The sequence below is a fragment of the Rhinolophus ferrumequinum genome, chromosome 3 (assembly GCF_004115265.2).
Source record: "Rhinolophus ferrumequinum isolate MPI-CBG mRhiFer1 chromosome 3, mRhiFer1_v1.p, whole genome shotgun sequence".
NCBI classification, from domain to species: domain Eukaryota; kingdom Metazoa; phylum Chordata; class Mammalia; order Chiroptera; family Rhinolophidae; genus Rhinolophus; species Rhinolophus ferrumequinum.
Window position 1 is genome coordinate 3,738,575 of NC_046286.1, and position 16,571 is coordinate 3,755,145.

Here is a 16,571-nt window from a genome sequence, read left to right on the forward strand (position 1 = left end):
CATGTGGGGTCCCCTTTTCCTGCTTTGTGGACTCTCTTCATACCACTTTAGGCCTCTGTCTCCCAAATGCATAGAGCCTCCCTTACCGTTTTGTGTGTCTCTGTCCCCCAGATGTACGGGGACCCCCTATGCACCGAACCCAATACGTTCATTCCCCATATGATCGTCCTGGTTGGAACCCCCGGTTCTGCATCATCTCGGGGAACCAGCTTCTCATGCTGGATGAGGATGAGGTGAGCAGGGAAGATTGGAAAAGGACCACTGGGTCGGGTGGGAGAATGTGGAGAGAAATATGGGGAGAATCCTCGTTAGTGAAGGGACAGGAGACACCGAGAAGGCTGACAAAGAAGCTATATTTGCAAGCAGTGGGAGGAGGGTGGCCACTGAGATTTGGGCTGGGATGTGAAAAGGGGCCAGCATTCTCACAGGGGTCTTTGAGGGCCATGTGCAGTGTTGGGGAGATGTGGTTCTGAAGATGGGGGACTGCCTCTTGTTTCCACCTGCCCATACTGTGGGATCGGCTAGGATGGGGAAAATAAACTGAAGGGTGAAGAAGTGGGGATTGCTTTGGAGGGATCAGCTCCAAAGCCATCCTCAGGAACCCTCTCCTCTTCCCGCACTGAGCAAGACCCGTCACTTAGTACTAACCAGTCCTTTCTCCATCACGGGACAGAGTCCAGGGACTGGGACTCAGAGAAAAGGCAGGAAAGAGTGGGGTCTTTGGGAAACTGGGAGGGGGCTGGAGGATCCTGGGAGAGATGACAGAGGTCGGTGGGTCTTGGCGGGAAGAGCCCTGAAGACTGGCAATGTACCTGAGATCAGGTGTGGAGAGACACTGAGAGGGCTTTCACCAGGGACATCAGGAACAAATACAGGAGATGCCCCGGGAAAAGATGCCAGGGGTGTGGGGAACTGGGAGTGCGGCAAGTTGTCTGAAGGAGATGGGGCAGGGACTAGCCAGTGTGAAAGACGTGAAATGAACAGAAGCATCTTGTGGGAGGTGGCAGTCATGCAGGGTGATTAGAGAGCCAGGGGAGTGTGGCTTCAGATTTGGGAGATGGGTCACCAGTGGAGGCTCCATCAGAAGAAATAGGGGGTGAAAATATGAAGGGTGGATGCCCAGAGGTGTGGTTCAGGGAGTGGGGGTGATTTGGGGGATCAACTTTAGAGGGTGATAGGGTAGTTAGGAGACCAGAGAGGCTATGAGAGATATGCCCCGAAAGCTGCTGGGGAAGTTGTGGTGAGACAGCCCTAGAGTGGGGGTTGAGATTAACCAGGGTTTTGAGGGACCTGGTTGGCAAGGAGAGACGGCTGGGTAGAGAGCTTCCAGGCCACGCAGTAAAGTTGAGGTCTCCAGGGAGGACCTGGTGACTTTAAAGGCAGAGGTGCTTTGTGTAGTCCAAGTTTTAGGCGTTGGGGGCATTCGAGTGACTTACTAGTGGTCAGCAGTCTTCACCAAAGGTTTGGGGTCTGTAGGATGAATTGGGGAAACCGGAACCAATAGAGTGGGGACTGTTGTGAGGATGAAGGGATGGGGTAGGGAAGGAATGGCAGAGGTGAGGACAGGTCAAGGGGACTGGTCGCCAACAAGCTAAGGGGCAACAGCAGTGGCCAGAGTGGAGCAGGAAGGAGAGAGAGGGGGTGGGAGGGAGCTGGGAAAATGAGCAGTGTGTAGGCCACGGGCTGGCGATGGCGGGGTGGAGATAGTTCCTGTGGGGTGGGGGAGAGGGGGAGGTTGGAAAGGAGGCGGCAGGGAGTAGTTGGGCTGAGGCTCAGGGAGCGGCAGAAGGAAAGTAAGAGAGGTTGAGGGCCACGTGCCCTCAATGGAAGCAAAGGGAGGAGATGAAAGGTGCGGGGAGGTGACCAGGCCCTCTGGGGGGTGGGGAGGTTGGGTCCCAGTCTGGCCGCAAGCCCGGCGTGGGTGGGATACAAGCTGTGGATCCTGATTAAACAGGCAGCTTCTGCTACCCCCGTGACAGGCACGGAGGGAGGGAGGGGTGAGGGAGGTGGGAGGCAAGCAGGGAGAATGGGGGGACTGAAGGTCAAGGAGACAGTGGATGCAGGGAGTCGCCAACTCCTGAGGGGCTGCAGTTAGAGATGACGAGGGTTTGGGAGAACTCCCCGGAGGGTGTTTCAAAAGAAATGGAGGGAAAAGAGAGGAGGGTGGGACGGGAAGGAACGAAGGAGAGAGACTTGGCGAGAGAAGGGAAAGAGAGATCGATTCACCCAGCGACACTTAAAAAGTGTCGAGGGGAAAAAAAGTGTGGAGGGGCAGCGGCAGAGGGTGGGCAGGCGGTGCAACGGAAGGTTTCGGCTGCCTGGTCGGGGAGAAAAGAGCAGGGACGGCCGGGGCGGGTGAGCTCTGACACCCCCCGCATCCCCTAGATACACCCCCTGCTGATCCGGGACCGGAGGAGCGAGTCCAGCCGCAACAAACTGCTGAGACGCACAGTCTCCGTGCCGGTGGAGGGGCGGCCCCACGGCGAGCATGGTACGGCGGCCGACAGGCACGGGGCCTCGGACAGTCTCGGGGAGAGGGCTGAAGGTGGAGCGGGCTGCTGGGGCGGGCAAGGCGGGGGGCTGGGGAGCTGTCCGCGCCCGGGAGGAGGCGGAGACAAAGTCTCGCGCGCCGCGAGTGGGAGCCCGGGAGGAGAAGGCACCCTCCTCTGGGATCTGGAGCGGGACCGGGGCTCGGGGTGACAGCGCTGGCTCTGTGGCGCTCCCTTTTTCCTCTCCAGCAGCGAAGTTTCACTGTTTTCCTGGTGCCAGTAAAAATAGTCTCCTTAGATCTTTAGCTTCCTGTCCGAGTGTTCCTGCCCCTGCCCCGGCCCCTCCCAGCCCTCGGGCTGGGATCTCGGAAAGAACGACCTAGTTCCTGCCCTCCCCCCAGACCTCTGCCCACCTCCTCACCCCTGATTCTTCCTCCAGACCTTCTGGCCTGTGGGCCCGCCCCTCTTTTCTTGCCCCCTTTCCCTCTCATCAACTGCTTCTATTTTCCGCAATTCTCTCACCCCCTTTTACTTCCTCCGGATTTATCTTATTTCTCTGCCCCTCTTGGTTGCTCTGTCTCTCCCCTCTGCTCCCGGGGAAACTCCATGACATCCCCACCTCAGCTACTTTCTGTCTGTCTGTAGAGCCATGCGCTCAGTCTGTCTCTCCAACTCTCTCCCTCTCTCCATCTGTTTCTTCCCCTCCCTCCCAGTTTCTGCCCCCCTCCACCCCCCTCTTTAGTCATTTAAAAAAAGATTTTTGTCTTCCTGAGAAGTTCGCTTAAAAGGTTTCCATGGGAACAGTGAGGGGAGATGAAGGCAGAGAACAGAGATTTGCAGCCAAGGTGTAGAGAGAGGCCCTCAGCCCCCGAAACCCCTCATCACTGCCCTCTACCACCGCATTCCCCTTCCAGGATCAGGGAGCCAGGCCCTGCATCCCCCCTCACCCCCTGGTGACCCCTTTCTTCCACCAGCCCCCCTCCCCTCAGGGGTCCAGGCTTCCGGTTTTTCTTCCCTAGCGAGAGCCAGTGGCCTGTGTCTATCCCTTGGCTCCCTTCAGCCCTCTTCTGATAGGCCCAGGTCTCACTGCCTCTGGGGGCCTGCTCTGAGACCCTGGGTGGGTGGGTGGTCAGGGATGTGTGTCACTGTGATGGACACACCATGGTGGTGTGTGGGTAGCACATCTCAGGCAAAGCCAGGTGGTGGTGGTGTGTGTGTACAGGGAATGTGTATCATGTCTGTCACATCTGTGCGTGTGTGTGAGTCATGTCCATGTCTAGGAAAGGTGTGTGTGTTGGTGTGCACACGTTCATACCTGTGTCCAGGCCAGAATGGTCACATGCTCATGGAGCATGTTTTTGGTGTCACCAGTGGCAGTTGGTGTCTCTGTCCACATGTTCCCCATCTTTCTCTTTACCTTGAGTCCTCAGGTTCTGGCGTCTCCGGTGTGGGTCTCCTGTGTGTTTTGGGTGGGGGCACCCATGTGTGTTTGGAGTTGTGGAGGTTGTTAGTTGGGGATTCAGTCGGGGTTGGGAGGGGGTCCAGGGTATATGTATTTGGGAGGAGGCTTTAGTGAGAGAGTTGAAAGTTGGTGAACGTGTGGGGTTTTTTCAGTGGCATACCTATGTAAAGGGCATGGAGGATGTGCTGGGGACATGGGGTCTTGGGGGCCTGGGTCCACGGAGGTGTGGGCTGAGGCTTTGGATGCTCGAGCCCAGAAGAGGTCGCCGGACCTTTGAGGGGCATTGGAATCCAGGGCTCCTCCTCTGCTGGGTGGAGCCGCCGCCCCTCATTCCCTCCGTGGTTTTGTTGTAGGGGGTCCTGTTCTGGAGGGGATGGTGGGAGGCCCGGTTGGTTTGGGGGGTCCCCTCGCCCCCCTCCCCCGTCTCTCTCGCGCTGTCTCCGGGCGACGGGGCTCGTGACAGAGGCGGCCACGGCAGCAGCGGTCGCCTAGCAACGGCGGCGGGGCCCGGGCAACGGCGGCAGCGGCGGGAGCGGCGGCGGAGGGAGCCGTTCCCGCGGCCGTCACCGCGCGGCCGTCCGGGCCGTCCCGGGCCCCGCCGCCGCCCCCACCGCGCCGGGCGGCGCGAGCCGGGCCGCGCCGCCCCCTCTCTCGCCGCACCCCGCCCTTCCCCCGCGCAGGGGCGGGGCCCCTCCCCCACCGGGGACACCCCCGACCCCCCCGGGGGGCGGTGCGAGGTAAGGGCGGGGCCTCGTGGACGAGGAGAGCGCGTGGGGGGCGCGTGGGGGCGGGGGCGCGCGTGTGCGTGGGTGCAGGGAGGGGGTGGGGAAGCCGCGGCGGCGGCGGCGGCGGCGGCGGCGGCGGTGGCGGCAGCAGCTGCTCCCTCCGCATGTTCTCGCTGCATCTTCCGAGTGGGGGGAGTTATGGTAACTGGAGAGGGGGCAGCGGAGGTCGGGGGTGGAGGTCGGGTAGGGGCCTCGTGGGGCCAGGGTCTCAAACGCGCGGGGGCGGCCGGTTTGGGGTGGTCTTGGAGCCCCTCGATAGAGGCGGCAGCCCGTGTGTCCACATGTGTGTCCCTGTCCATGCTGATGTCCCCTGTGTGTCAGTGCCATGTACACATGGGGACCCAGTTCCTCTTGCACACATGTGCAGCCAGCCCTGTCTTATCCTGCCTCTGCACGGTTCCTGCTTAGGAGGCTGCTGGGCCAGCCACTGGCTTGGGGGGCAGCCCGGGGCCACACTAGTACAGGTCACCTCTGACCCTGAACACGCATGTCCCTGACTGGGGCTCACCTCCAGCAGTCTCCTGCGTGTGGGGATATGTATCGCTGCATGAGCAGGATTTTCCGTGTCCCTGGTGGCAGGTGTGTGTCTTTGCATGTGTGTTCCAACATTGATCTTGGTATCTGTGTCAGCCCCAGCATGGGTGTCCAGGGTGTGTCTGGTTGTGGGTGGTGTGCAAGTGGGGGCAGGGAGTAAAGTGTGTGTGTGTGTGTGTGTGTGTGTGTGTTCCTTGAAATCCTACTGTATATGAAGCACCTTTGGGCTAGGCAGGTGTGAGCCCTGCTCTGGCAGGGAGTGGGGACCGAAAAGCTGAAAAGAGAGAATGGGGTAAAGAGGAAAAGTGGGGGGGAAGGGGAAGAGGAGGAATGAGAGAGGCTTGGAGAGGAGAGAAGAGAGAGCCAGGGAGAAAGAGTAACTAGAGATTTGGAAGCCAGATTCAGAAGAGAGAAGAGAGGATAAGAGTTTAGGATGGGTAACGGGGTGGAGATGGTGGAGAAGGGGCCTCGGAGCTGAGATGGAGGGGATCAGGCCTTCAAGGAAGTGGGAAGATGGGGTTCACGTAGGCCATGTAGGATCAGGGGAGGCCACTAAATGTAGACGCTGGCTCACAGTGAGGCCTGTCACAGCAGGGACTGTCATTAGAGGTTCCTGTCCCCAGCGTAGAGTTTTGCCCCCCATTTCTTTGCTCTCTGTCCAACTCTGTTCCTCATCCTGCTCTGACAGCCTCCCTCCTTTGGCTCCCGGTGAGAGCTGCCAGCTGGGTGTGATAAGGAAGAAAGGCCAAAGGGAAGGTTCAAGATTCAGGGGATTGCAGGGCAGGGGGAGATTCTGTGGTGATGGCAAGATTAGAGAGGCTGAAGAGGTGGCAGTTCAAGCCCTTGCTGTGTGTGTGTGTGAGCAATTGTGTGTGTACACAGGGTGTGTACATGTGTGGGTGTGTGCACAATGCCTGTGTTACGGGTGTGTGTAGGTGGCTGTTATGTGTGTGCATGCGTGTATACATCGTGCAAGGATGGGACATGGAGACCCAGGATCACAGTGTATGCGGATCAGGTTTGCTGTGTGTGTGTGTGTGTGTGTGTGTGTGCGCGCGCGCGCGCGTGTTTGTACATGGGTATGTGCTGTCTTTTCTGTACATGTCACTGCATGTGGCACTAATAACAGGATGTCCTGGGCTTCTGTCACTCTGCCCCCTTTTCCTCTGTGTTTCTGCTATTCTTGTCCTTGCGGCAGTGAATCTTTGTAAGCATATGTGTATGTGGCCTCCATGTACCTGTGACTTATGTGTGAGTTCATGGATCGTAGTTCCTGGGAATATGTGTAAGGTTAGATTACTTCCAAGAACCAAGCGAACCAATTAGCAAATGTGTTCTCCTGTTAATTCTTTAGTTCCACAGCAAATTTTAGTGGATTTAAAATTAGACTTTGTTGTATGCCTTTATTGGAGGAGCTTGCTCTGAAAACAATGGCTGAGCTAGGTTGCCATCCCTGAGAAAGTCAGACTAAGAAAAAGATATCCTGAGCCCTTCAATGCATTGTTGAGTGTGTAACAGAAGGATAATGAACACACTTGCTCCTTGTCTTTCCTTTATGGTGGTAGCAGTCACAAGGCTTGTGTTGGAGTCAGGGAAGGGCTGAGGGAGAATAAGGGTTGTTCTGAAGCAGAGTGGATGGAGTTGCACTTTTCATGTGAATGGAGGGGGTTGTGCTTGTGGGATGCGGGGATAACCTGATGCGGTGGGGACCATGGTGAACTCAGCGCATATCCTAGAGGTTAAACCGGCTTCCCTGTGTGGGGCCGTGTGTGTCTCAGGGTGAAACGTCTACTTCTGTAATGTGCTGCCCACACGATGGCCTGAGGGACTCCGGCCACATATCCACACCAGCAGCTCCCATGTGAGCTTCTGGGTCCAAGAATGTCCTCCCCTGCTGTAGCGCTCACATATGTCTCAGCACGTGTCCGTGGGATATGTGGGCCTCAGGGTCTCAGACTGTGGCCTAGGGTCCCCCATGCTCACAGTTGTCTGTATGCCTGCGAAGCACCGAGGTCCTGATTTGGTTTTGCGTCGTGGTTCTCGCACACGTACTCCCACAACTCAGTGTATGTTCTGTGGTCTACACATGTATTCCTGAGGGACTGACAAGGGCTCTTCTGTCATGAGATCGTGTTTTGTGTGCAGACCTCCTAACACTTGGGTTTGAGAGGCAAGGGGAATCCGGGGACTGATTCTAGGGCAGTTTGCCATTCTGGAAGCAGACAGTGAAAATGTAGCTCTGGACCTCCCTTGTTCTGGAACCTAGAGGGTTAACAGGCAGCTCTTCCGGTCCATCCCCCTCCAGCCTGTAGCTTCTTGTTGCCGTGGAGATGGTAGCCCCGCCCCTGATGCAGCACCTGCCCCCCCATTGGCTGCAGTGGTGACTGTGGGGCTGAGGGGGGAGCCCAGGCCTGGGCAGCCATTCTGGAGCTGGAGCCGGAGCTTGGCATCCCCCACTTTCATTCTCCTCTAGCCCCTTGGCCCCTCTAAATTCCCTGGCAGCAGAGCCTTAGCTTCCCTCTTCAGAGCTGCCATCCCTCTAGACTCTTGGCAGTCCGAGCTTCATCCGCATTCACCTCCCCTCCTCCTTCTCTCCCTACCCTCACTTGGGAGTCCCCCAATCCCCACTCCCCTGCATTCTTCTCTTTTCCCCTACCTTTCTGAGTTCCTGCCACTGCAGTGCACGTGGAACCGGCCCCTTTTCCCCTCCGCCCTGCCTGCCCCTTCCTTGAATTTTCTGTCCCCAGGCTTCTTCCTCTGCCGTTCCTCACAGGTCCCTTCCAAGACTTCCCCCTCCAGTACAGGGAGGGGGTCATGGGAAGCAAGCCTGGCCCTCCAGACAGACGGGGGTTCCAGGAGTGTGGAGGCAGGTGGAAGATGTGTCCAGTAGAGGGAAGGGGAAAGCTTGCCTACAGCCAGTGACCTTAACCGGACTTCCCCTCCAGTTAGCCTCTTCCTGGGTGGGGTGGGGGGACACCAAGGACCTATCTTCTGTGGATCTGTGTCATTATTACTGGGGTTTTAGTGACCCTCTCAGCCATGCCCCTCTGCTGACTGCTAGCCCCAGTCATGGGCCTAAGGCCTCCCACCCCGTCCCCTTCGGGGGGCTCCGGCTCGGGTTCCTTGCCCCCTCCTTCCTGCCGCCAGCCTCTCAGCCGCCGCTGCTCTTCCTGCTGCTTTCCGGGGGGTAGGTGAGGCTGGAGTGAGGGGCAGAGGGAGGTGGGCCAGTGTGCCGGGGCCAGAGGTAGAAACGTGGGCTGACAGCGACCCCCTCTGAAACTTCCCTTCTGGCCCTTTCCTTCCCTCCAGAATACCACTTGGGTCGCTCACGGAGGAAGAGCGTCCCAGGGGGGAAGCAGTACAGCATGGAGGCCGCCCCCGCTGCGCCCTTCAGGCCCTCGGTGAGTGAGTGAAGGTGCCTGCCAGATGTGGCTCAGCCTGGTCCCTCCCCTCCAGGCCCAGCTGGAGCCCCAGGAGTCTGAGAAAGGGGACAGGAGCACGAGGAAGAGAGGGGGGGGAATATGAGTCTCCCCACCTCTTTGGTTCCCCCCTTCTTGGCTGTGCCCCCCTGATTCTCAGACCAACCCTCCCACCTCCTCCAAGCTGGTGTGTGTATGTGTGTGTTTGTGTATGCACTCGCCACTGTGGGAGCAAAGGAAGGCAAACTGGCAGCAGGGCTCTTATCCCTCTTTCCTCTCCTCTAGAGACTTCCCTTTTCCCCCACCCTACCTTCAGCCTGGGACTCTAACAGCTGAGGGACTCTACCCTGCCCCAACCCACCCCTATTCCCATTTCCTGCCCCCCAGCAAGGCTTCCTGAGCCGGAGGCTAAAAAGCTCTATCAAACGCACGAAGTCACAACCCAAACTTGACCGGACCAGCAGCTTTCGCCAGATCCTGCCTCGCTTCCGAAGTGCTGACCATGACCGGTACAGGGCACAGGGCGGGAGCGGGAGGGTGCTCCACAGTGAGATTGGAGGGTGGGGGTTACCTGAGTGCAGAAGGTGAAGACCTCAGGTTGGCTGCAGGATATTATGGGGTACAGGACAGGGAGAGGACCAACAGAGAGGCGGGAAAGGGAATGAAGGTGAAGCCAAGGAGGGACTCTTTTGGCCAACACAAGGGTGGGCTCCAGCCCAGGGCTGAAGCAGCTGTACAGAGGGTCAGAGAAGGAGTGGTGGAGCCATTAAGGAATCCAGGGAAGCAGCGGGGAGTCCATGGGAGAGGAGCAGTGTGCTATAGGTGAGAGGGTAGGAGGGAAGGGCAGCAGTTTGCAGTGGGGCTGGGCTGACAGATGCTAATGGCTGAGGGAAGGGACAGCGGAGAGCCCGACAGAGCAGGGGGAGCCTGGCACAGGTGCACAGGCGGACTGGCTGGGGAGAGGAGGCCATAGGGTTAATCCAGGGACTGAGGCGTCAGGAAGAAATCCTCAGAGGAGTCCAGAGGGCACTGTCTCCGAGGCCGGGCTTGGGGGGCATCTGATGTCTGCTTCTGTTGTCTGCTTCTTGGGGTCCCTCTCTGGGTTTCCCCCTGCACCCAATCACTCCCCAGGAAAACCTTGTCCTTCCTTTCCCTCATGTCTGGCCACCCCCGGGATTGGGCAGGTAGGGAGGTTGGGATAGGTGAGTCACACCTTCCCCTGCCCCCCTATCAAGTCACCAGAGCTGGATTTGGGGCTGGTAGGGGGTGAGGGCACGGTATTCCTGGCCGCGGGGGCGGGTGGGGGGGCCGGGGGGAGCGTGGCGCTGACGGCAATGGAGCCCGAGATGACGGGGCTGCTATAAATAGCTTCATGGAGGCTCCCACAGCCGAGCTCCCCTCCCTCCCCTCCCGCTCCCCTCCCGCTCTCCTCTTCATCCCCTAGCCGGCTCCACACAGCTCACGGCCTGTTCCTCATGCCCCGCCATCCTCCAGTTCCCCCACCCCCTCTCTTCCGCTCTCCCAGTGATATCCCCATTTCTTCCCCCTCACCCCCATCTCTGTCCCCTGTCCATCTCTCCAGTTACCCCCCTCATCTCCCATCCTGTCTTTTCTGCATGTATCTCTGTCTCCCCTTTCCTCCTCCTTGCCCTAGCTCCTCTTCTCCCCCAGTTCCCCTTTTGTTTTTTCATTCTCATTTGTCTCCTTTTTCTTGTAATTTCCCCATCACTCTTAGTTTCCTTGGACTGCTGTAACTACACACCCAGATTCTGCTAAAACTTGTCTTCTTAACCTCATTCATTCATTCTTTGAATCATTAAATGTTTTGTAAGCACTAGCTGTGTGCCAGGCGCAGACAAACATCTTTGCACTGTGGTTCTTTGCTTCTATTTTATTGAGGCTCTGGGTTTTGGCGGTCACCTATAAGTGTCCCAGGCCCCCTCCCCCCCACCCCGTTCTCTTTGTTTCTCTGCCATGGTCATTTCTGGGTTGAGATGTTCCCAGATGTCCCCAGACCTTGCAACCCCTGAGGTGTCAACCGAGGGGAAGGGGTTTCTTAGAGGGTTCTGGTTCTCACGTCCCTCATGTGCTCCCCCAGGGACAGGCTGCTTTCTTTCTGTCTGTGTCTGTGACCATATAGGAAGGGGTTCAGGGAGGCCTTTCCCCAAGTCCCCATCCTAGAGCCAGACTGATGATGCAGGCCCTGGTGTGTGAGACGAGTGGGGGCACAGGTCCTCTCTCCTGAGCCTGCCACCCCCCAGGGCCCGGCTGATGCAGAGCTTTAAGGAGTCGCACTCTCACGAGTCCTTGCTGAGTCCCAGCAGCGCGGCCGAGGCCTTGGAGCTCAACTTGGATGAAGATTCCATTATCAAGCCAGTGCACAGCTCCATCCTGGGCCAGGAGTTCTGTTTTGAGGTACTGGGTGTAGTGTGCTGGGGAGTGAGGGCAGAGAGGCACTGAGAAATTAGCGCAGGTGGGGATGTCCCGCGAGGGGTGGGAGAAGGGAGGAAGGCCTTGGCAGTGGAGTCTGCAGTCCTTGGGCGTCACCTTCCCTCTGCAGCCCCCGTCTCAACTACACACCCCTCTCTAGGTAACAACGTCATCAGGAACAAAATGCTTTGCCTGTCGTTCTGCGGCCGAAAGGGACAAATGGATCGAGAATCTACAGCGGGCAGTAAAACCCAACAAGGTATCAGGAATGTAAGGGATAAGGCAAAGGTCAGGCCCCGGGGAAGTTGGGAGCTGAGGGGGAAGGCGAGCTGGCAGCGGGGAGGCTTGGGAGAGGAGGGGCCAAGGTGGAGGGACCTGGATGGACACGAGGTGACCCCCATTTTTCTGAGTCCACCATTTCTTTTCCCTTTCTTTCTATCTCATGATCTGTGTCCTTACCGTAGAAATCATAGACTCATAGAACCGAAGGGGCTCTGGAATTCCTCCAGTCCATCTTCCCCGCAGGCAGAAATGCCCACTAGTACTCTGACAGGTGGCTGCTCAGCCCTGCTTGCAGCGTTTCTGTAGGTCACATGCAACTATCAGTTAGCCAAGTCTCTGGACCTCAGTCTCCCCTCTGGGACTGAAGCTGGAATACATGATCCCTAAGGTCCTTTAGGCCCCGAAATTCTGTGTCTGTTTTTCCCCAGACTTCCGTTTTCCAGGAGAAATGCTTTCAGTCCCATCAGCTATACTCCATTTTCCAGTGAGCTCACAGTCCTGGTGGCCCCTTCGGGCGGAACCCTCGTTTCTCAATGACCTCCTTAAAGAACTAGGCCCAAGATGCTGGATGCGATCTAACCCGTGCAGTCCAAACACCATGCTCCTTTCATGGTGCAACATCACAGCCTCCCCACGAGCTGGTGGTCACTTGTGTCCCCCCCAGGCCCTTTTCATACTGACTATATATATAGCCTCACCCATGTATGCCCTGTGTTTATGCAATTCTTTAATTTTTAAAAAATTAACTCCTGATTGTTTTTGAAGGACTCCCCAGTTCTCCCCTTTAACTTCCACCTTAATATTTTTCATTTATTATTCTAGTTTTTAAAATCTTTCCCAATACTGATTTCATTGTACTGATTTCTGATGTATGAGCCAAACCCATCTGTATTAGTTTCTTAGGGCTGCTGTTAACAAATTACCACAAACTGGCTGTTTAGAACAATAGAACTTTGTTCTCTCCCAGTTCAGGAGACTAAAAATCCAAAATCAAGGTGTTGGCAGGGCCTTGCTCCCTCTGAAGCTGTAGGAAGAATCCTTCCTTGCCCCATCCTAGCTGCTGGTGGTTGCTGGTGGTCTTTGGCATTCCTTGGCATTCCTTGGCTTGAGCTGCATCTGTCCAGTTTCTGCCACCGTCTTCACAGGGCCACCTTCCCTCAGTGTGTCTCTGGTCTCCAAATCTCCCTCTCCAGTTGTGGGATATAGGGCCCACTCTAATCCTGTATCACCACTTCTCAATACGATTATAGCTGCAAGGACCCCATTTCCAAATCAGGTCACATTCACAGGTTCCGAGCGGACGTGAATTTCTCAGCTTTATGACTGCTGTCTCACAGACTCTGTCTCACTGTCTCACTGATCTCCTCCCTTGGTGTCTCTGTCCCTTCCCATTTATCTGCTGTGCCCACCGTACCCTGCCAGGACAACAGCCGCCGGGTGGACAACGTGTTGAAGCTGTGGATCATAGAGGCCCGGGAGCTGCCCCCCAAGAAGCGGTACTACTGTGAGCTCTGCCTGGATGACATGCTGTATGCACGAACCACCTCCAAGCCCCGTTCGGCCTCAGGCGACACCGTCTTCTGGGGCGAGCACTTCGAGTTTAACAACCTGCCGGCTGTCCGTGCCCTGCGGCTGCATCTGTACCGTGACTCAGACAAAAAGCGCAAGAAGGACAAGGCGGGCTATGTGGGCCTGGTGACTGTGCCCGTGGCCACCTTGGCTGGGCGCCACTTCACAGAGCAGTGGTACCCCGTAACCCTGCCGACAGGCAGTGGGGGGTCGGGGGGCATGGGGGGCTCAGGAGGGGGAGGGGGTTCTGGGGGCGGCTCAGGAGGGAAGGGCAAAGGCGGCTGCCCGGCCGTACGGCTGAAAGCACGTTACCAGACAATGAGCATCCTGCCCATGGAGCTGTATAAAGAGTTTGCGGAGTATGTCACCAACCATTATCGGATGCTGTGTGCAGTGCTAGAGCCCGCCCTGAATGTCAAGGGCAAGGAGGAGGTTGCCAGTGCATTGGTTCACATCCTGCAGAGTACAGGCAAGGCCAAGGTGAGTGCCGCGCCTTCAGGAAGAGGTGACCGGGGAGTGGGCACTGGTTCAGGGGAGTGGGCAGTGCAGAGAGGGCACTTCTGTCTTCATGAGCTTGGATTGTACAGAGGCTGACCCTTGGATTTTCCCGGCCCCAGGACTTCCTTTCAGACATGGCCATGTCTGAGGTGGACCGGTTCATGGAACGGGAGCATCTCATATTCCGCGAGAACACGCTCGCCACTAAAGCCATAGAAGAGTACATGAGACTGATTGGTCAGAAATACCTCAAGGATGCCATTGGTATGACCCAACCCCCCGCCTCTTCATCCCAAACCTACCACATCCATCTCAGCCCCAAACCTGGCTACTCCAGACTCAAGTCTACCCTTCCTCAGGCTTCATGCTTCCAAGGCCAGAGTGTTTGGATGCCAGCCTATGAGATACCCCAACCCCGCAGCCCTGATCCCTTGGAGAGGGTGACCACCCACTGTGCTTCCCCCCAGGGGAATTCATCCGTGCTCTGTATGAGTCAGAGGAGAACTGTGAGGTGGACCCCATCAAGTGCACAGCGTCCAGTCTGGCAGAGCACCAGGCCAACCTGCGAATGTGCTGTGAGTTGGCCCTGTGCAAGGTGGTCAACTCCCATTGGTGAGACTGGGAACGCTGGGTTGGGGGGCCGGGGTCGGGGGAGTCGTGTGTTCATCTGTTCATCCATCTGTCCATCCTCAAAGAGGACCGAGGACCAGTTATGGGCCAAGTGTTGTGCTGGGTGCCGTATAAGCAGGCAGAGGAGTGAGGCCTGGCCCCTGCCCTCAGAGGGCCTCCACCAGCATGAGGAGGAACAAATTAGATACAAAAAAGCCACAGAATAGTTGTAGGATGTGTTAAGTGCCAAGTGAGGGTCTTCCCATGTAACAGGTCAGAGAAAGCAGAGCTTTGATTGAGATAAAGCAGGGAAGGCTTCGTAGAGGAGGTGCCTGTGGGCTGGGCTTTGAAAACTGGCTCAGGTTCGGGTATTTGAATATGGTGGGGAAAGAAGACATTTCAGAAGGAGACTGTGGGAGAAGGGCGGGAGCTTTCAGAGTCCAGCAGTTAGGACAGGTTTAACAGAGCACACAGCTCATAATGGAGGCTGGTGGGAGAGGTGTCTGGACAGTGATTAGAATAAGACTCCGGAAGGCGTCAGCCAGCAGGTTAAGGAGCTTGAGTTCATTGGTGGGTCATGGTATGCCATTAACCAGTTCTGGTGCCAAGAAGTGTCATGACTGGGAGGATAATTCCTAGGTAGAGTAGGGGTCGGGGGTGACTGGAGTAGGGAGAAGTCCAGGCTAGCTGGGGCTACTGTTAAAGGGTCAAGCGTGGAAATCAGATCCTGAATCAGGATGGTGGCAAGAAAAGAGAAGGGTTTCCTGAGAACCCTCTGAGGAAAGGATGAGCAGCAGTTGTCAGCTGACTGGAAAGGAGGGGGCGTGTCTGTGGAGAGTCAAGGATGACTGGAGGCCACGAGCCTGGTGTTTGGGAGGCCTGTGGCCCCATTGACTGAATCCTAGAACTCAGGAGGAGGAGCCAGTTGGAGGTGTGGGGGCGTTGCTCTACGGGAGTCAGAGTTTCAGGTCTCAGTGAGTATTAGAGTGGAACAGAAGATGAGGAGAATGAGCTCTTAGCCGTTCCAGGGAGTGGGGATCATGCCTGGGGCACCTCCATTCCCATTTCCCTGGAATCCAGAAGAGTTGGGGGGTCCGAGCTCCCTGTACCTCAAGTGACCCTCCATTTCTTCCCATCTCTGTCTCTCCCTGGTGTCTGTTTTTCTTCTCCTCTCCTTGTCTCTCTCACACGCCCCTCTGTCTCTCCCGTGTGTCTCTCTCCCCTCCCCTTCTCTCTCCCTCCAATTCTCTCCCCCTAATCTGTTCACTCTGCCATAGCCCTCTGCTCCCAGCAGCCCCCCGTCTCCCTCCTGCAGTCCCTCCCTGCCTGTCTCTCTCACCTGTTTCCACACCCTCACCTCCTGCCACCCCCCTCAGCATGTTCCCTGGAAGCTGAGGGTCTCTGGGTCTCAGTCCCGGTCTCTCTCTTTCTTTCTCTCTCTCTCTGTCTCCCCACCCCTTCCCCTCAGCGTGTTCCCGAGGGAGCTGAAGGAGGTGTTTGCATCCTGGCGGCTGCGCTGCGCAGAGCGGGGTCGGGAGGACATCGCTGACAGGCTGATCAGCGCCTCGCTCTTCCTGCGCTTCCTCTGCCCAGCCATTATGTCGCCCAGTCTCTTTGGGCTCATGCAGGAGTACCCAGATGAGCAGACCTCACGAACTCTCACCCTCATTGCCAAGGTCATCCAGAACCTGGCCAACTTTTCCAAGTGAGGGACGGCTCAGGCGGGGTTGGAGGAGGGCACTGGGGTCTCTGAGTCCCCAGAGACTCTGAGACGGGTGGTGTGAGGCCTTGTGGTGTGTGACCTGTACCTTCCGGATGCCTTGGCCAGGTTTACCTCAAAGGAGGACTTTCTAGGATTCATGAATGAGTTTCTGGAGCTGGAGTGGGGTTCTATGCAGCAGTTCCTGTACGAGATTTCCAACCTGGACACGCTGACCAACAGCAGTAGCTTTGAGGGTTACATCGACTTGGGCCGAGAGCTCTCCACACTGCACGCCCTGCTCTGGGAGGTGCTGCCCCAGCTCAGCAAGGTCAATAAACGCTCCTGCACCCTGTCCCCAGATATTTCCAGTGTTTCTAGAGGCTATTGTGGCCTGAGAGACCACCTTCCCCCCCCCAGAGTTTTCTCCCGCCCTGTTCCCAGACATGTCATTTCCACTCCCCCAGCTGACACCTTCCACACCCCCTGAGGCCCTCGCAGAGCTGGGCACTTAGCCCCCGGTAACGGCCTCATCCTTCCAGGAAGCCCTCCTGAAGCTGGGCCCGCTGCCACGGCTCCTCAACGACATTAGCACAGCTCTGAGGAACCCCAACATCCAAAGGCAGCCAAGCCGCCAGAGTGAGCGGCCCCGGCCTCAGCCTGTGGTGCTGCGGGGCCCGTCGGCCGAGATGCAGGGCTACATGATGCGGGACCTCAACAGGTGAGCACCTGGGCACCCCACACCTGGGCCCCAGGACCCCTGCTTCTCTGTTTCCGGTACACTTCACTGGGATC

At 57.3% G+C, this 16,571-nt stretch overlaps 1 protein-coding gene across 17 annotated transcripts in view; it reads left to right on the forward strand.

The window, feature by feature from the left end:
* Nucleotides 1–16,571, forward strand: part of SYNGAP1 (synaptic Ras GTPase activating protein 1) — a 32,022-nt gene that overhangs the window by 4,306 nt on the left and 11,145 nt on the right. For 13 of the 17 annotated variants that reach the window (XR_004422671.1, XR_004422669.1, XR_004422667.1 and 10 more), the window contains exons 2-13: nucleotides 112–233; nucleotides 2,386–2,491; nucleotides 8,580–8,671; nucleotides 9,077–9,198; nucleotides 10,951–11,104; nucleotides 11,280–11,378; nucleotides 12,824–13,450; nucleotides 13,588–13,732; nucleotides 13,936–14,080; nucleotides 15,546–15,782; nucleotides 15,906–16,107; nucleotides 16,319–16,497. Coding sequence is in view for 12 of the 17 variants with exons in the window: in XM_033102701.1 (XP_032958592.1) it covers nucleotides 112–233; nucleotides 2,386–2,491; nucleotides 8,580–8,671; nucleotides 9,077–9,198; nucleotides 10,951–11,104; nucleotides 11,280–11,378; nucleotides 12,824–13,450; nucleotides 13,588–13,732; nucleotides 13,936–14,080; nucleotides 15,546–15,782; nucleotides 15,906–16,107; nucleotides 16,319–16,497 (2,230 nt within the window). In the remaining 5 variants the exon portion in view is untranslated. Of the gene's footprint in view, nucleotides 1–111; nucleotides 234–1,831; nucleotides 1,850–2,385; nucleotides 2,492–4,653; nucleotides 4,689–4,803; nucleotides 4,878–7,690; nucleotides 8,458–8,579; nucleotides 8,672–9,076; nucleotides 9,199–10,950; nucleotides 11,105–11,279; nucleotides 11,379–12,823; nucleotides 13,451–13,587; nucleotides 13,733–13,935; nucleotides 14,081–15,545; nucleotides 15,783–15,905; nucleotides 16,108–16,318; nucleotides 16,498–16,571 lie in introns of those variants that run through there. The other 4 variants (XM_033102711.1, XM_033102712.1, XM_033102710.1 and 1 more) reach the window with 4 other exon arrangements.